The sequence below is a fragment of the Coptis chinensis genome, chromosome 6 (genome assembly GCF_015680905.1).
Source record: "Coptis chinensis isolate HL-2020 chromosome 6, ASM1568090v1, whole genome shotgun sequence".
Taxonomy (NCBI): Eukaryota; Viridiplantae; Streptophyta; class Magnoliopsida; order Ranunculales; family Ranunculaceae; genus Coptis; species Coptis chinensis.
This window is the reverse complement of record NC_141461.1, coordinates 32,534,618-32,554,892: the sequence shown is the minus strand read 5'-3', so window position 1 is coordinate 32,554,892 and position 20,275 is coordinate 32,534,618. Positions and strand designations below refer to the sequence as shown.

Here is a 20,275-nt window from a genome sequence, read left to right as displayed (position 1 = left end):
TCCCCAAACATTTTTTTTTTATATAAATCACATTTTGAATCTCTGAATTTTTTCTTAACAGCTAAGCGAACACAAACATGCATGGGCAGCCTCGGAAACCGTTAAAACAAGAAGAAGATTCAGCAACAATAGCCAAAACTGCTACACTACGAAATCTTCAATCTCAACTTCTTCATAATCATCACAACAAAATGTAACAATAATCATTTCTCGCACACTCTCTTTCTATCTTATCATTATTTTATTATTATTTATTTATATGTTTTTGTGTTTATTTATTGATTGTAGATATACTAAAGAAGCAGTGGAAATAAGTACGAAGCTTCTACAACTGAATCCTGAACATTACACTGGTTGGAATTATAGAAAACTTGCGGTTGAACATAATCTTAAAGTCAATACTGATTATGAATCAGTCAAGTCGATTTTAGATGAAGAACTTGGAGTTGTATGTTTGTTTTTGTTTTTTTTTTAATTGTTTGTTTGGAATTTTGTTGGTTTGATTATATGGGGATTATTATTATGTAGGTGGAGAGTGGATTGAGAAAGAATTATAAGTCGTATGGAGCGTGGCATCATAGGAAATGGATTGTAAGTAAAGGGTATTCGTCGTTTGATCGTGAGTTTGGGTTGTTGGACAAGTTTCAGAAAGCTGATCCAAGGAATTTCCATGCTTGGAATTATAGGAGGTGATGATTTGGGGCTATTTAAGTTTAAAGAAAGACTAATTTGAGGGGATTATTTTTTATATATGTTATGATTTTTTTGTTGTATTTTGTAGATTTGTTGCGGAACTTAAGAATGTGCCTGAGGAGGAGGAGTTGAAATACACGACGGATATGATAAATAACAATTTCAGTAATTATTCTGCATGGCATCATCGTAGGTATGAAATACGATAAAAATCATATGTATTTATGTGCTTATATGCATTCTAGTATGTTTGAACGTTTTTTCCCCCTATATAACAGCACTAGTTGGCCATTGTAGTAGTAGGCATCTATGTAAATTTAAATGAATCATCTAGTATGTTATACTTTGGAATTAATCCTCCATGAACCAATCTATTTTACATTTTAGTTCTAGTTTGATATAGGCACTATGCACTAAGTTTTTTCTTTCTCAGCATTTTGCGGTCATCACTGGTCTCGTTTAAAGGTCTCATCTAGAGTTTTCAAAGTATATCAGCTTTATCAAAAATCTACAGTAAAACCTTGTGGCATTTTAAATATACAGCAGAAAAGTACAATTATGGTTCTGTTTGGCATTGCTTAAAAGATGCTTTATTTTCTTATATCTTCTTTTCTTTTCAATACATATTGATAGACATAAGATGTCTTGCAGTGTCATCCTGTCAAAATTACTGAAACAACAGGCTCGGGGGTTCACTTCAAAAGAGAATATTATGACAGAAGAGTATGAACTTGTACACCAAGCTCTTTTTACTGAACCAGCTGATCAGAGTGGTTGGTTTTATCATCTATGGCTTCTGGAACAAACAGTCATTCCAGATGCTCCAGTGCTAGTCTCTTCTTGGCCAATTCATGGTTCAGGTTTGATGGTATCTTTTGAAAGGAACATAGATGATGCCGCGTTGCCCACATATAGAATATTTCATTCTAATAATGGAGCTTTTCCTCTCATTCTTTATTTCAATCAAGCTGTTGAAGGTGTAAGCTCATCCACTGTAACAGTTGAGTATATGTTCTTGAAGGAAGATCTTATTTGGAGGCCACTTTCAGTTGACAATTCAAGGATGTCACGTGCTTGGATAACATACCTGAAGTTTCCTGATTCAGAAGAAAATTCTCCAAAAGCATATCCAGTTGAGGTTCGCCTTGGACATACTAAGGGTATTGTTTCTTCAAGTGGTTCTAGCTACAGCTTTCCTTCATGGTTTGCATTCAAAGTGACTCTGCGGTGCAAGGCATCAGAAAGTGCCGCAAGAGGTGCAGGTCAGAAGCTGTTGGTCTGGGGAGAAGACAGATTTCGCACTTTTGAAGCGCCAACTCTTGACTTAAGTCCTATTTTGTCCTTGGATCATCTAAGAATCAGTAAGGATCATGAGCCTACAGCTTCAGAGTGGTTCGTTGAGACCGTGACCAAGGAGATTGCTCTATTTCGGGAATTGTTACTAATTATGATCTGGTATGTAATTTGTCATTACTAGATTTGAATTTACAATAGACAATCTACCAACACTAGTTTCCGAACCAACTTGTTAGTTTTGTTTGGTTCCTCTGTGAGGTTGTGGAGGTCAATACCACTTTGCCCTTGTATTTGTGAATGCTGGAGTTGAACTCTTCTCCTCCTAGTAGTAGTTTCTTCTATAGATAATTTTTTTAAATTTTGCCTTGACCATTTTACCCATCGAAACAAACCTACTTTCATCTTTTCTTATTCATTTTAGTCTTATACTGTTTTCTTTGTGTTTGCCTGCTTCTTTTTCTAGTAAAATTGGAAAGCTTACACTTGCACGGTTGTTAATGGCTCATGACACATTCATGGCTTATAATACCCCATTTGTATATAAGAAGGTCAATACTGAAGAAGTTCTAGAACTCCTTACTGACTTGATGAAGTTGGACCCAACACATTCAAGATATTACAAGGATGTTCACAGCTTAGTCTTGATGGAGAAGGTACTTCTTTAGTATGTATTTTTTGTTTCTATTTCCTATTGCTTGCTAGTGTTACTTGCCTTTCTTATTCTTGTCCTGTTCTTGTTTACCATGTTGCTGGTTTTTTGTGTTTGTACTTCTTTTTATATTAATATTTTTTTACTTTGGTTTTTTATTGTTTGTTTGTGTTGTTATTATTAGTGTGGTGTGTGTGTTAGCCTGACTTTCCTCTCAATCAGTTCTAGTCTTAGAGTTTGCATGCAGAGCCTATGTAGTTTGAATGTTCTTTCTCAAATAATTATGTGTACTTGCACCTAATGGAATTTCATTCCTTCATCATTCCTCTTGTTATTTGGGCGGGTCGATAGGAAAAAAGAAGAGTTTCTTAAGGAGATAAAAGTCCTTGGTCTGAAGGAAGAAGAAAATATTGTCTTCTCCAGAGAGGTGAAGAAAAGTTGAGCTCAAGTCAGAGTTTGAGATTTTGGCTAGGAGGGAAGAGATTTCTTAGAGACAGAAGAGCAAAACTAAATTGCTTGTTGAAGATGATCAAAATACGAGTTTCTTTCATCAAATGGCTAGAGTTAGAAATAGAATAAACCACTTAGAGTGTCTCAACCTTAAGGGCAAAGATATTAGAGGGGAAGATTGCCTTAAAGAAAAAATTGTGAATTTTTATTCGGATCTTTATATTGAGCTGACTCGGGCACGACCTTTGGTGGATGATCTCCCTTTGGTGGGTATATCGTTACAGGATAGAGATGAGATGTAAAGAGATATTGATGAGGACAAGGTTTGGGCTGCCATTTGTAGTATAGGGTGTGATCGTTCTCCGAGTCTAGATGGTTTCCTGTAGAGTTTTATAGGAAATGTTGGGAGACTATTAGAGTTGATTTTATGAACATAGTGTGGATTTTAATCGGTCGGGTTTTCTTGCTCATACTCTTAATAACACTTTTGTGACTTTGATTCCTAAGATTGATGATGTGGAAGATATTGGGGACTTTCGCTCTATCAATTTAATTGCGAGTGCTTATAAAATCATTTCGAAAGTTCTCTCATCTAGACTAAAGAGAGTGATCCGTTGTGTGATCTCCCAAGAGCAAGGAGCTTTTGTGTACGATAGACAAATTTTGGATGGTATTCTTATTGCCAATGAGGCGATTGACGATCGGAATAGGAGGGGTGTGGGTGGTATTGTTTGTAAAGTGAATTTGACTAAGGTTCGTGTGAGTTGGAAGTTTCTTGATTATGTCTTAGATAGTAGATAGAATGGGATTTGGTTCTAAGTGGAAATGATGGATTAGAAAATGTATTTCTACCGCCTCTTTTTCTATGCTTGTGAATGGGTCTCCAGCTGGGTTTTTTAAGAGTACTAAAGGTCTTAGACAAGGAGATTTTCTATCTCCGCTCTTGTTTATTTTGGCAGTGGAGATTTTGGGTAGAATGCTTTCGAGGGCGAACAAGATGGGAGTAATGTCAGGGTTTAGAGTCAGTAGGGAGGATGTGCTCATTTCTCATCTTCACTTTGCTGACAACACCATTGCCTTTTTAGGGGATGATATTGAGCAGGTAAGGTGGTTTAGGGGCATTCTCGGGTGTTTCGAAGCTGTGTCGAGTCTATGTGTCAACCTCTCAAAGAGTAAGGTGTTTTCGGTTGTGGAGGTGGGAGACATTCGCGTCTTAGCCATTGTGCTTGGATTTGGTTCGGATTGTTTGCCTTCTATGTATCTATGCCTTCCTCTTGGCGCTCCTTTTAAATCTAAGGCTATTTGGGATCCTATAGTTGAGCGGTTCGGTAAGAAGCTTAGCGGTTGGAAGGCTAAGAATTTGTCTAAAGGGGGGTGCCATGTACTCATTAAGAGTTCTTTATCGAACCTACTTGTCTATTTTTTCTCCTTTTTTTATGCGCCCTTGAGTGTTGTCCAAAGGATAGAGTCGATCATTAGAAATTTTTTGTGGGATGACATGGACGAGCACCATAGGTATCACCTCGTCAATTGAAATTAGTTTGTTTGCCTAAGACGGATGGGGGCTTGGGTGTTTGGAGTATACGTACTTTCAATTTGGCGTTTTTAGGGAAGTGGCTTTGGAGGTTTGATATAGAGAGGAATAATCTATAGAGAAGAGTTATCGTGTCTAGGTTTGGTGAAGCTCATTTTGGTTGGGAGAGTGGTCCTGTTTGCATTCCTTATGGGTGTGGCGTTTGGAGGGGCATTATGAAAGTGCGGCCCATGTTTAAAAGAGGTATCAGGTATAGTTTTAGTTTAGGAGGTATAGTTTTAGTTTAGGAGATAAAATATTGTTTTGGGAAGACACATGGCTGGGAGATAGACCTTTAAAAGAGGTGTTTAATACTTTGTTCAACATGTCTAAGCATAAAGGGTGCACAATTAGTGAATGCATGGTTAGATTTGATAGAGACATTTCTTGGAACCTCGGATTTCGTAGGGCTTTCAATGATTGGGTTATCGATGAGTTAGCCTCGCTTATTGCTCAGCTTGGAGAGGTAAATCTTAACTAGCGGGACTTTGATTTGATGGTTTGGTGCCTCAACAAAAAAAGGATCTACTCTACCATGTCGTTCTATCTCGTTCTTTGTTCTTGGTATCCCCGAAATAGTGATGTTGTTTCCATTTTCCAGGTTCAAGAATTTGGGGTTCCAGTGTCCCTACGAGAATTGCTTTTTTTGTTTGGTCGGCAACTTTAGAGCGTATTCTTAATGTTGATAATCTCAGGAATAAAAATTTTATGGGTCAAACTCCAGATTTCTGCCCCTTATGCTCTCGATGGTTGAGAAATTGGTTAATCATGTGCTTTTGCATTGTCCTTTTTTTTGGACGGTTTGGTCTTGTTTTCATTGGGAGTCTGGTATGGTTTGGGTAAGTCCTAGTCGGGTGGTGGATCTCTTTACTCAGTGGTACACTGGGCCGGTACCCTTTTCATGTAGAGGGCAGACATTATGGAACATGTTATCTTTTGCAATTATGTGGGGTATTTGCTTGGAACGGAATAGTCACATTTTAGAAGGCAAAGCTATGGTGATCCAGAAAGTCATACTAGATATCAAAGGGCTCTTTTGTTATTGGAGTAAAGTTTTTGTGGACCAAGAAACATTCGTTTTGAACAGTTTGTAGCTAGATGGGAAGATATTATGTATAGAGTCTTGAGTAGGGTTGTTGGTTTACTTTTTGGGTTGTTTTTATATGTCCTTTGTAATGGTAGGTTTCTCGACCTACAGTTCTTTGGATATAATACAATTTAACTTTTACTGAGCAAAACAAAAATTCCTCTTGTTATAAAGAACTTGAAGATGAATTGCTCTAGAAGCCTGAGCATGTAGAAGTTGCACATGTGGTAAAGTGCTACAAAATAGGTGGCTTCTAGGCTATACATGTATAACACGAACTAATATGGAAAACTGATGCCTACAAACTAATATAACTTTTTCTTGACTTTTGAGATTTGGTTTCTTGATGAGCTATATTTGTATTTGTAGTAACTTGTGTATCCTTGAAAAACATAGCAAACCTGTTCTTATGTTTCAGTGATTGTGTAGGTGGTCTCCAATGAGAAATCTTTGGCAAGGCACTGCTTTCACTATGAGGAACCTGGTTCTCCAAATTTGCCCAACAGTGTCTGCTTGCGGCTTAACAATTTGTCATTATCAAAGATTGGATCGTTTGAACATTTATTATGGGTCCAGATACTAGATCTCAGTCACAATGAGATTCAATCTATTGAAGGTGAAATTTTACTGATACAGGTTTTCTTTTTGCGCCTCAGTGGTAAATCAGTAGTTAAAATTTCTCAGAAATTATTTTTGTAAACTTAGTTGCGCATGTTTCTTTATAGAATTATTATTATTACTACCAACTGGAGCCACACCTCTTTTCAATTTCCCCACTCAAGACAACCCTCTTTGCATCGAACTTCTGTCCCTTCGCGCAATAGTGCGGACTAGAGTGATCTGGTTTGCATGGCACTTGGGCCCGCTGAGGGCTTTTCCCATCATGCCATGGAGTGAAAATACCTCTTGCAGGAGGGTTGGCTAGAGGGATGCGCGCAACGACTTTCTTAGAGAGATCCATATACTTGTCATGAGTGATAGCAAAGCCTAGGGTGGCGCAGGGCAGGATTGAATAGCTGCTTCTGTGTCTTTAAATAAAAAGAAAAAAGACCACTGCCCGCAATGGATTATGGGTCAATGGATGAAACCATTGCCTTTGACCCCGTTCCTTTTCTCTTGGGCTTATAACTGTGGTCTGTTTAGTCACCAGAACGTTGAGCGGGAGCGAAAGCGAGAGCGGAAGTGCCAAACCGCCGAACTTGAGAAGCTCCCTTTTTGAGAGCGGCTTCGGATCGCTTGTATATACTAGTATTATTTATTAATTAGTATAGTATTGAGTTAGAAATACTAGTCATTACAACTCATTTTCTTTGGTTAAGTCAACAAATGATTGATTTTCCTAAAAATATAAAGATAAAAAATAAATGTAGGAGAAAAAAACAAAACTATAAGCTTTACCCATCAGGTTTGTATTTCGCTCAAAATAGTGGTTGACACCCGACACTTGTTATGATCTGCCAAGTTATGAAAGAGAATAAGTAGTGCTAATTTAAGATGGGGAGTACTGTACAGTGATCCTTGTCGCCCTTTTTGGACCTTTGCACTTTCAGAGAGACCCATGATGCCAGCAACTGATTGCAGAGAAGCAAACACACCTCGGGGAAATTGAAGAAGCATCTCTAGCTACTTCGTCAAAACTCAAAACATCATATTTTAATTCTTCAATTGGGTTTCAGACACTTATCTTTCTTCCTTCTTTTGTTGATCTTCATTTTTCACAGTTGGGGATCTATGTTGGATTTCTTCAAATCTGTAATTATTTTGTACAGAACAGTGGATTGAGTCTTAATTTAATAGAAAACTACCGATTAATTAATTAAAACTTCTCAAAAAACTGTGAAGCCTGGTTTCGAAAATCAAGAGCTTGGTTTCAAGAAATCAAGAGTGCGGTTTCGACGAGCTTTTGGAGTAAGAATGCCAAACCGCGGTTTGAGATCGGGAGTTCTATCCCATGTCCACTAAGGGTCCGTTCTAGCCATTTCAGCTTTTACCTGCCCAACTACCGTACTAAAACCTTTTCTCGAGATTTCTTTCAAACTGTTGGGGTTTGTATCATTTGTATTATTTTTACAGTTGTTTCTATATTAGTCTGAATTCTATCAAATATTGGTATTTCTACAATGCTTGGTTTTATGGCGAGTAAAACTTTCACACATAAAGCATGTGGAGAACATTTTAATGGTTTCAAATTAGGTTTGCATCCCATTGAGAGACTTTATAGAAGAAATTGCACTATTGAAAGGGAGCACCATAAGTTCAAATTTAACTAGCACTGTTAGGTTTAAATGAAAAAATTAATTGGCGGATGATAAAGGAGGGTTGTGTTCTCCTGGAAATGCCTGGGGCTACTCGGGTTGTAGTTCATTCAAGATGTGGGTATTCAATGAGCTATCCAAAGATGAACTTTCTTTGTGTGTGCTTCATCGCAAGAACAACAAAACGTATATTCCTTACCGTTATTGGTTCAGCACAAACATATATTGTGGTATTGATGCATGGACACGTTTTGCTAAATAGTAATATAGTAATAGATTGCTCGCTTAGATGTCAATTAGTTTGATAGCTTGATTTCTTGGTTATAAAGCAGTATAAGTAGGTTTTTATTTGGGCACCCAAATACCGCGACCTTTAACTTTACTAGTATTAAAGCTCTATTTTTTATCGGCTGCACCAATTAGGTTGCCTACGTACCCATTTTGGGATCAAGCCGCTGTAGTTCACTCCTCCCCTCTCTTATGAGCTGCCCTCCTCTCCTCATCTCCTCTCTTCCCTTTTATATCTCTCTCTTAGGTTTACTTCATGGGGCATAGTATGGTCTTGGGCCTATTCTTTGGGCCCAATACATATTATGGTGCTGGCCCTATCTCTTAGCCCAATACAAATGGTGCCGTCTGTGGGGACCGAAATAGAGAACAAGAAAAATAAGTTGGTGGTCGAGAAAAGAGAAGGTAGTAGTGGCTGAGATGTGTTGTGAATGAGAAAGCTACTACAGTTAACAGCTAAGTTCATGTTCATCTTAAATTCCGATAGTGTTCAAGTTGTTTCAATAGATCTTCTCGGTTCTCGGTTATTTGCTTGAGAGAGACATATGTGATGTGAGCTTCGTTTGGTCTTTGGATTGGAGTTCTTACAACAAATGATTTCAGTGGGCCTATAGCTATCTAGAAACTATTGAGCAGCTATGAACATTTCGGCAACAAATACAATGAAAAGGCGTCACATTTCAGCAGTTACTAGCAGCTTGGTTCGGTGCCACAAATTTCAGCTAGAAAGACATGAAACGTGCACATGAAGTATTCAAATGTTTGACTATATGATTAAGAGACCTTGGGTTTTGGGAAAATCAACCAATAAGAGACGGTCATTAGCTGTTTGGAATCAATCTCATGAGATGACGGTTAAGAACTAGTCTCGATGTGGCGGATACGTAGAAAATGGTCTGAAGGTGCCTGTAGAAATGTGCGGCAGAAGGATTGTGGGATGAGTTGCGGTGCTTACGAGTTCAGTGCACGACATTGATTCTGGGTGGACACATAATTTGAGCTTTCACATAAAGTATGGAGAAGTCACAATGGTATGGTGCTTCACAACAAAAATATCTGGATAAGGAAGGTTTGACGAAACATGCACGGAGAAGACATCGACGGCTATGTAGTTTCGAGGCAAAGGAACAAGGAGATCCAGAGTTTGAGATTGAGATCTACGGATTGGAGCGTCCGAATATGAATGGCAAAATAATTACAGAAGATGTGCAGAGACATGTACCGCGGTAGGTAACTTGTTGTTTTACCGTTATGTACATAATAGACGGACGAGTAGTGATTCGGACGTCAACCAGAGTTACACTGAGGGCAAACGAGCCTTGTCAACCAGATTGAAATTGTCCCCAGACCTCGTGGTATTCCGCAAACCTATTCGCTCTGGGAGGTCGCGGACTATGAATGAGAAACGTGGTTGTACACCTCAGGGTAAGACGGATGGTACACTGTTTAGAGCATATGATCGCCATTATATTTGTGTGCAAATACTTATGCTGAATTAATGTTCTTCGTTAAAACTCACGTGTTATTTGTGCAAAACTCAAATATGAAAGTTTCAGGTTAAAGAGAAAGAAAAAGATCCACGGTACCGCGGAACAGAGTTGAGATTGAGCTGGTATTGAGAGATGGATCTATCTCATCTCGTTTACTACCTTATTTGCATGCACTATATTGTCATCAAAGAGTTTACTTTCTGCATTAAAGGTTTATTGCATGATATAACATTGAGTAAGACCGGGGTCGAGCCCCGTACTAGCTATACGGGGAACCTCGGAGTTTGCTGGTGTCTCTATGTAGTGGTGACTTACAATTCACATTAAGGGCATAATATCTTTGCATTTAGTTACATACATGTACACTATTATCTCTTAATGCCTTGAGAATTTGTCTGCACATATTTACTAGAGGAGGTTTGGTCCACTCTTATGTGGGAAAAGATAGAGATGAGCTGCCTCTAAGTTAGAGAACGGGGGGATGAGCCCTTCGTGGACTCCTGCGTCCGAATCAAGCTTGGGGCAAAATGAGTTGCCTTTAAGCCAGAGAACGGGGGATGAGTCCTTTGTAGACCGCTGTGTCCGAATAAAACTTGGGGCAAAATGAGCTGCCTCTAAGCCAGAGAACGGAGGGATGAGCCCTTCGTGGATTGTTGAGTCCGAATCAAGTTTGGATAAAATGAGCTGCCTCTAAGCCGAGGAGAATGGGGGGGGGGGGGGGGGATGGGCTCTACGTGAACCGCAGTGTCCGAATGAAGCTTGGGGCAAAATGAGCTGCATCTAAGGCAGATAGCGGGGGAGATGAAGCCTTTTGCGAACATGATATAGAGTTTTACAGAGCGCCGAAGAGAATGGGATGAGACTTACAGAGATGTTGAGTGTTACGAATAAGAGCGAAGGGGTTGAGACCCTTTGCAGATATACTGTTGAGTTCTACAAAAGAGAAATAGAGGGGATGATGCCTTTTGCAGACGGGATATCGAGTTCCACGAGTAAGTGCAAAGGGAATGTGACCTTTAGTGGACAATATGTTAAGTTTGAAGAGTGAGAGCAAAGGGGATGAGACTTTTCGCGGACAATATGTTGAGTTTGAAGAGTGAGATACACTAATGAGTTCCATGTACGAGAGCCGATGGGTTGAGACACTTTGCGGAGATGACGATTGATTGTGAAGAATGAGGGCCAAGGGGAAGAGACCCATCGTTGACATGGTAGTGAGTTCTGTGAGTAAGTGTGAAGGGGATGAGACCCTTCGCGGACATGATGTCGAGTTCTAGGAGTAAGTGAGAAGGGGATGATGCCCTTTGCGGACAAGATGTTGAGTTTGAGGAGTGAGAGCGAAGGGGATGAGATCCTTCGCGGATACAATATTGAGTTCTACGAAAGAGAAACGAAAGGGTGAGACACTCCGCGGACATGGTAGTGAGTTCTATGAAAAAGAGCTTATAGCTGGGCTGAGATACTCCGCGGACATAGTGGTGAGTTATCTGGAGGAGAGATGGTGACTAAGGGGAGATACTCCGCGGACATGGTAGTGAGTTCTGAGAAGGAGAGTTGGTGCCTGGAGTGAGACGCTTCGCTGACATGGTAGTGAGTTTTGTGTGAGAGGTGCTGGCTGGGTTGAGACATATCATGGGCATTGTATTGAGTTGAAGAGTGAGAGCGAAGGGGAATAGACCCTCCGCGGACATGGTAGTAAGTTTTATGAAGGAGAGCTGGTGTCTAGATTGAGACACATCGCGGACATGGTAGTGAGTTTTATAGAGGAGAGTTGATAGCTGGGTTGAGACACTTTGCGGCCATGAGGATTGAGTTGGAAGAGTGAGAGCGAAAGGAAGAAACCATTCGCTGATATGTGAGCAAAAAGATTGAGACGAATAAGAGTATGCCGATCGAGATTCGTCCACAAAAGTACAAGGGGCAACCATAGAACGCATATTCCAAATCACGAAGTAGATGAGCACACTTGATAATAGTACGGAGGCAAATTAACTATGTATGATATGTGAGCAAAAGGATTGAGGCGAATTGAGGCGAATAAGGTTATGCCGATCGAGATTCGTCCACAAAAGTACAAGGGGCAACCATAGAACGCATATTCCAAATCACGAAGTAGATGAGCACACTCGATAATAGTATGGAGGCAAATTAACTGTGTGGAAGGAGCATTGAGTCGGTGGGATTCGGATATGAGATGCAAAGCGCCGAGTACAAGTTGAATAAGAGCAGAGGTCGTGGAATTCGAGATACAGACATTTGATAGACTGAGGATTTGGTAGATAAGGAAGGTCGAGGACTTCTCGGATCCGCGGATTTATAGAAGTCTGCGCACCCGAGAGGGGGCAGTGCAGTAGCCATATTCATAGAGGGAGCCTGTGTTTATTAGGCTAAGAGATAGGGCCAACACCATAATATATATTGGGCCCAGAGAGAATAGGCCTAAGACCATACTATGCCCCATGAAGTGAACCTAAGAGAGGGATATAAAAGGGAAGAGAGGAGAAGAGGGCAGCTCATAAGAGAGGCAGAGAGGGGTGAGGGGAGAGGAGTGAACTGCGGCTTGATCTTGAAATGGGTACGTAGGCAACCTAATTGGTGCAGCTGATAAAAAATAGAGCTTTAATACTAGTAAAGTTAAAGGTCGCGGTATTTGGGTGCGACAATTTTCTTGCTTCAGAAGGATAATGAGCTAGCAACTGTTTAAGGACATTGTAGTACAATCCTAGATGTAATGCTTTTGTAATAAGGCTTGTAGCGTGAATCTCTCACACTATGCTTCATCGTTAATAGAATTTCGTTATACTGACCAAAAGAAGGATATTGGGCTAGCAAGCACCTGCCTATGGTAAGAACATTGGTTGTTCATGGTAATTTGTTTATATTGTGTTTTACCACGAACTGAATTTTATGATTTGAGTTTTCCATATTGTGGTATTTTTAAACCCTAGATTTAGGCCTTTGTCTTATTGGTGTGTTTGAGTTTCGCTTTTGCGTTCAATAAAAGTTGTATCTGCTACGAGGACGGCTCACTTGTTGAAGGTGGGAGGGTACACTGGAAAGGTGCCTAGCTCCGTGAGCGGCAATGGTTGTGTCAGGTGCCTAATCTCAATTTGGGCAAGGTGTGTTTCTAAATCCTAGATTTAGATACTTCATTTACTAGTGTTGAGGCCTTTTCAATCATGAACTCATGGGATGCCATAAGAATTTTAGAGTTAAGCATGCTTGGGAGAGAAGTAGAAGGATGGGTGAATACCTGGAAAGAATTGTCGAGAATAAAACCTTGTCCGCAGTTTCTAAGTGGGAACAGTATTGACACGTGACTACGTGAGGGGGTCAGATAGTTACAAAATGGTATCATAGCCTAATTGCTTGATCTGAACTCTTTCAGCTACTAATGTATGTGTGAATGATAAGCTTGACGTGGAAAATGGGCAAGATCTGAAGATTGAGGGTCTTCTTTGTGATGATTACATGGATCCTTCTCTTGTCAATTTGGAGGAAATTCCTTCCTGGAAAAACGAATTGAATCAGTGGAATAAAAAATTGCATTTTTATCTTTATTCTGGGGGGATTTTCAGAATAGTGCAGCAACTTTGCTGTACTTTGTTATTGTGATCCTATATAATGGTAGAATTCTTGTACGAATTTTGACTTCCCTGGAAGAATGATGAATTGTTTTTGGCTAATCTCATTCTTTCAGTGCCAAGGAGAATGATGTGTGGACACGTCTTTGTTACGTGTTTATTTCTTTTTATAATAGTTGCCTTCTTACTTATAATAGATTTCTTACCTGGCAAGTTAATTATGTTTCCTATCTTGATTAGGTTTCCTATTAACAAGAGTAAAGCAATTTTAGTGGGTTTTCTTTCCTTTCTTTAGAAGCATTGATGATTTATTGTAATCGGCTTTCATTTAATTCATTACATGTATCCATGCAACGCACAATTACCTGCAGTTATTCTTGGATTGGTTCTCTTTGACTTTGATATGTCTTGGATCCTTGGGGCTCTATAATGCATTAGGTCTTCCCTAACACTGTAATACTTGGTGGATTGCTGTAGGCGCTTTAGTGGAATTTCATTTGGTTGAAAAGTTTCAGTTTACCAGAACGAGAGAGATTTAGAAGCGAGTCATATGTTAATTGGTCAAGAAACATGATATCTATTGGATAAAGAAGTAGAGATTAGGACATTGGGAAACGAGGTGCAAGTAAAAACACGATATCAGATATTCAGATGTGAGCATATTTCAGGAGGGGAAGAAGTAAAGACAAATAATGTGCTCTTAGGAAAATGGCTGTGACACATTACAATTTGTTGGACCATTTAGACTGAAAAAGAAAAATAAGACTTTTTATGATGGCTTTTCTAGCAACAGCCAAGGTATCAAAAAGATTAAAATTTTGTTTCTGTAGAGGTCTTCCAAGCAAAGCGTCTTTCTGAGTTAGAGATTTGGAGATTTTGTATCTGATTTGCACCATAATTTTTTGATTTCTCAATTATCTGTTACCCAAATACCAAATAAATAAATAAAATAAAATAAAACTAAAAGAGGCGCACTCAGGGTAATTGATCCTCTAGGAGATTGAGGTGGTGCGTGCACATGATAAAAGACTGATACGGGATTTTAGAATGGAGGAGGTCAACATGGCTTGGATGTACTACTAGTCTAATGGTAACGAAGAACATGAAAACAATGTCATTGTTGTCCCAGCATGTGGGATAAGGTGTTAAGTTTGGGAAGTTTTCCATGGAAGATATAACTAGACAGTGTATGAGTCAAGTAATCAGCATGTGCTTTCACTTCCAAAATTCAATTAAAAAGATGAAAGTTCAGTTGAAACTTTACTGCCACAAATTGCAAAGCTTTGTCAGATGGTGCATCCTTTTTGGTAGGATTGTGTAACACCCGTTTTTGTCACATTCTTTTTGCAAATTCGCAGAGCAAAGAACACAGCCTTTATGCTGTAACTCTGTTTAATCATAAAATGTTTGGATGCAATGTTTTCTCAGAGTTGTTCTCATAGCATAGTTGTTTTACTGTTTTTGAATTTTTGAGTTCTTACTAGCTTTTGCATGTCGTATTTCATCTCATTGGTACATATCTTAGTAGAGGAATTAATCAAGACGGCTCAAAGCTGCATTGTAGTCTAGCGTCCGGAGGATGTGTCTGAATCTTGTAGCCGTATCATCGCTGGACTTTTTTCTACTATGTCTATTTGGATTTTTCCCCAGTGAGGCCATAACTCACCTCTGTGAACTGCTGCTTGATTCTGCTCCTTGAAATAACTGACTGTAGAGTTATAGGATATTCTGTTTTGTTGTTTTTTGCCTTCAAAAATTTTGCTTTGGTATGCCTGTCACTCCTTTCCCACCTCTGCTTTCTATTGCAGCATCAGATCAATCTCCTCCCAAATTTAAATCTTCTTTCTGAATGTTATAATCTCTGTTCCCTGACGATTATCAGACAATGTTTTCCACCTCCAAAGTAGCATAATAATATTAGATTAGATGTGTGATATAAGCAATGTTAGATCCCATTTGCTTCATTAATTTGAATGTAAATTTTGTGGCTGATTTCTTTGGCCTACGGAACAGAGTTATTTCTGAATTTTGATCCTAAACATTTGTATGCATGTTTTGAAGAATTGTAGTTAATATATTGAATTATTATTGGTTCTTGTCACACAGGTTTGGAGGCAATGCACCTCCTCTCTTGCTTAAATCTCAGTTACAATAGATTCAGCAGTTTCACTGCGCTTGACCCTTTGAGATCATTACCGTCATTACTTATCTTGGATATCTCCCACAACGAGATTGGTGCACATCCAATAGACAGAACAAGATATTTGTGCTCTTCTCCTTTGTCTCATACTGTAGGAGATGATTGCGATTTTGATGATTATGCAAGTGGCGATGTCAAAATAGCAGAAAATTGGGAAGCGGTGCTGATTTTTAAAGGCTTGCACTTGACACAGCTAAATATTGTGGGAAATGCAATCAACAATGAAAAGTTCAAGTCGTTGCTGGTAAAGGTTCTTCCTAAACTTAAATGGTTTGATGGGGAAGCTGTCTGCTAGTCAACTTGTGTGTTTCCCTTAAGTCTGCAAGTATCCACACTGTAATATATGAATCCAAAATCTAGAGTACGCCTGCTGCAACGGTATGCAGGCTTTTGGTCCAAGTTTTTTTTTAGTATTATTTTTGGTAACAGACTATGTAAGTTTAATGACATTTAATTAAAAGGGCGAAAACATAATTTATATCTTAGATTTTAATTTAGATTAGATTTCGGTTTACATTTACAATAACCATTTCAACATAACAAAATTTATTATCGGTCTTTTTCATCTTCTAACTTCATTTAATACAACCATCGACCGTCGATTGCATTTCTTTGTTAATTGAATCAATTTCAATTTCAATTCGTAGTTACTGGTCAAAAGTTCATCTTACATTCTTACACTATCAACCTTTACAGTAACAATAAAGTTAGTAAATTGATTCTTCAATTGAAAGAAAGATTTTTGAAATGTGTTTGCAATTCAATTTGCATTTTGTGTTATAATGTGTTGAGTTCTTAGGGTTTCTTAATTTTGGAGATTCATTCCCATTCCATGAATGACGTATGATATATTCTATGTATATGCTTTAGGAGAACAAATGATACATATAATATATCATTCTAGTGGACGGGGCTGTAAACCCATATTAAGAAAAGAAATTGGTGGAATAACTATTATGGCACTACCCTTTTACCAAGTGTTTGGGGGTAAATGGTCGCACCCCTTCTCTAATGTCTTACAAGTGTTACCATTTAGAGGGTGTAGAATTGTGTAAATTTGTGCTAAAAGTCTCTATTTGTTTTATGTAGTGATCCTAAATCATATCTCCAAGGACGACGAAGAATGACTTAGAAATACATGTTTTGATAGTTTTAGGTGTGAGGAAATGGACGAATCAAATGTTTCCATAGTGGATAATGAAAATGATGAAGTTACAGACACCAGGGATACATCCGTCAGTAGGTCAGAGGCTGATAGACTTTATGAAGAAGACAAAACAATTTTTTATTCTTTGCAGTTCAAAACTTTGGAGGAGGCGCACAGACTTTTTAATGATTATGCCAAGGTAGTGGGTTTTAGTGTTCGTAAGGATACTTTGAGAGTTCGTAAAAAGGGTGATCGTGTTAAGCGGAGTTTTTGTGCCCAGCTGCAGGTGAACGAGATCCAAAGCGTCTCATACTGAGGAAACACAAAAGAGCACCCAAGGCAATCACTCGATTTGAATGTGAAGCTCGTTTTGAGGTTGGTTATGATTTCCAAGCAAAGTTGTGGATTGTGAAAGATTTTGTTGGGGATCACACGCATTCACTTGTGCCTCATCCAAGCTCGATGTTTGATCGATCACATAGAAAAGTGCCTCAACATGATTTGGAATATACTAGGACTCTGAATGATGTGGGTATTCGTCATTGCAAAATAATGGATATCTTTGTACATAGAGCTAGAGATTTCTCAAATGTTGGTTTTCTAAAGAAAGACTTGTATAATAAATTGGGGGATGATAGGAGAATTTGTTGTATTGATGGCGATGCCAATACTCTGCTGGATCACATGGATAGCAAGACAAGCAGATATTTTTTCCCACCATAATTACCAATTAAATGAGAGCGGGCAGCTAGTTCGACTGTTTTGGGAAGATTCCACCTCACGTATAAATTATAGTTGTTTTGGTGATTTATTTATTTGATTCAATATACAAGAGCAATCAATACAAGATTTCGATTATAGTGTTTGTTAGGATCAACAGTAATTTTTGGTTTTGCATTGATGACAAATGAGATGGTGGAGTCTTATAAATGAGTATTACAATCATTTATTGATGCAATGTACGGAGAACACCTAAAATTTGTGATTACTGCTGGTGACCTAGCGATTAGCGAGATTTTGATATCGACTCTCCCGAATTCGAAACACCGTTTGTGTTGTTAGCACATCATGAATAATTGCCTCAAGAATGTCTCCAAGCAAGGATTTTTAAAAGCCTTCAACTCGATGATGCATTTGAAGTGCTCCCGCAATGAATTTGATAAAAGATGGGAAAAGTTCGTGGAAAATTACAAGGTTGATAAGTACAATTGGGTGGGAATGATATGAAAAAAGGGAAAAGTGGTCAGAAGCTTATCTCTATGGTTACTTCTTTACTGGTTGTAAAAGTAACTAGCAGTGTGAGAGTATAAATTCTGTTATACGACATCATGTGAGGCCTGGCATGTGGTTGTTTGATGTTTTTGGGAAATTGGAAATAGCAGTTTCGAATATCCGCCAGAGAGAGCATGAGGAAGTGGTGAAGACTATAATGAGCATGCCTATTATCGATGCCCACTTAGATGAATATGCAAAACAGGCTGAATCTATCTACACTCAAGTTTGTTTTGATGTTTTCATGAAGAAGTTAAAGCAGGAAGTGATATACACTGTAGACGGTAGAGAAAATGAGAGTGAGAATGTTCGCGTATACACTGTAAGTCGTCATTTAAACAAACGTAAAAAGTCTATTGTGAAATACAACGTCCTAGAAAGGGAAGCTAATTGTTCATGTGGACTATTTGAGTCATATGGATTTCCTTGTAGACATATAATTTAAGTTTACAAATATGAAGACGTTCGTCAAATTCCACAGAGCTGCTTTTCTAGGAGATGGACCCGGGTCGCTAAATTAGTTGTTAGAGTACCTGGTCCAAATAATTTTAATCGGTCTACCACAACCGTTCATTATGGTGAACTTACAAGCAACTACAAAGATATATGTTAGTGGGCTTCCAAAACTCTGGGAGACAGTGAAGCCTTTAAAGTCGTGTTAGCTTCTTTCCAAATAAATTATGAGACTCGATCTACTTCGGATGGCAGGCCCCAGGTTCCCTCTGACATACTTTCTACTCATGATCGAACTTATAGAATGGATAAGACTCCATCAACTTTTGAATGCAGTCCACCAATTCCCTTCGAGTTTCCTTTTACTCCTCCTAAAACCACACATTGTCAATCAGTTAATGATCCACCATATGTAAAATGCAAGGGTTGACCCAAAAATCCTAATAGACTGAAAGGTCAGAACGAGATGAAAAAAAATAAGTGTGGCAATTGTGGTATCGTAGGGCACACCAAGCCCAAATGCCCACGCTTGTATCCAAAAGGTAGGGGTAAGTGTATATACGTTGGTGACAACTTTGTTTAAGATTGTAATGATCTATTTTCTCAGTCGTTTGTTAACACTTTGTTTGATTATTTTTGATGGGGCAGTTGCTTGTCATTTTATTTGGCCACATTTTTGTTGTGGTGCGCTCTATTGTAGGTGTAAATAGGGAGAATGTTAAGCCCAACGCTTGAGTTGCAGATGACAAGTTGAATGGAGATGTTGGATGTAAGTTCCTATATGAGTATTTTTTCTAAATAAATTTACTTATGTAAGTAAATGCACTGAATCTCTCTTGATAAGTTGTTCGAGTACACGTTTTAAGAAAAATAACACGTATCTATGTAGATCTCACTTTTGGATTATGAAATTTCCTTTGTGAAGAGAAGAAGTTTTATTTTAGGTTGGTTGTTATGTTGTCGTAGTGGAAGCTGCTGAGCAAAATGGGAGAGCTGGAAAGAACAAGTGTAGCAACTGTCAATCTACAAAGCATACAAAGCGTAGGTGTCCACATGTGCCCAAACCTAATTTGCAAGGTATGTGAATGTTTCCATTTTTGCTCATTTTCAGTGTTACTTGCTAATGATTATGACTTTAGAGGGTAAATTTGCAATATATATATTGAACTTACAGGCCTACCAGTTGATAATGTCCCTGATGATGATGATGTCCCAGATGACGATGTTGGGTGCGAGCTTCAAGACGGATATAGACTCCAAAAGTTTTGTAGTGATGATGGACATGCCTTTTTCTGAATGATAAATATTTGATGTAAGGGAAAAAGAATATTTAGCTTTGAACAATATAGAAGCTTGCAAGTAATTTTAAGCACTCATTGCGAAAGTTTCTGACATGATTTTTGTAATAGATTTTGGAATTTGGTAATAGTTAGAGGATTGTCACCGTGAGGCGCCCAAGAGCATGGGCAGAGATATGCAACTAAGAATGACGTAGTGGAAGTATGTTTGGTTGATACATACAATGTAATATATGGGACATACAGTGTATCATACTGTTTGGCACAATATATTGGTATATAGTATGTGTCATCCTGACATACTCCCACTCTGGCATCCCTAGTTTCTCAACAGTATGTTATATTGTATGTATCATCCAGACAATAGTATACTACATTGTATGTATCATCCATACTTTGGCAGACCAAAACTTCCAGTAACAATAGTGAGAACCAAGTGATAACGGTGTTCAATTAGATGCCATATAATATGTATCATCCAGACATATGTAAGCTACTTTGTATGTATCATCCATACAAAAGTATGCTACATAGTATGTA

At 38.5% G+C, this 20,275-nt stretch overlaps 1 protein-coding gene across 2 annotated transcripts; it reads left to right on the top strand.

The window, feature by feature from the left end:
• Positions 1–20: 20 nt before the first annotated feature.
• RGTA1 (RAB geranylgeranyl transferase alpha subunit 1) lies at positions 21–16,050 on the top strand. Of its 2 annotated transcripts, none has more exons than XM_086563875.1 (8): positions 21–193; positions 289–448; positions 529–689; positions 782–886; positions 1,345–2,148; positions 2,453–2,642; positions 6,178–6,384; positions 15,472–16,050. In XM_086563875.1, the coding sequence occupies exons 1-8, from the start codon at positions 78–80 to the stop codon at positions 15,502–15,504; spliced, it is 1,776 nt and encodes a 591-aa protein (XP_086420001.1). In that variant the 5' UTR covers positions 21–77; the 3' UTR covers positions 15,505–16,050. The 2 variants fall into 2 exon arrangements, with proteins under 2 accessions (XP_086420001.1, XP_086419999.1); XM_086563873.1 differs by having other exon boundaries at positions 22–193; positions 6,178–6,364.
• Positions 16,051–20,275: the final 4,225 nt, after the last annotated feature.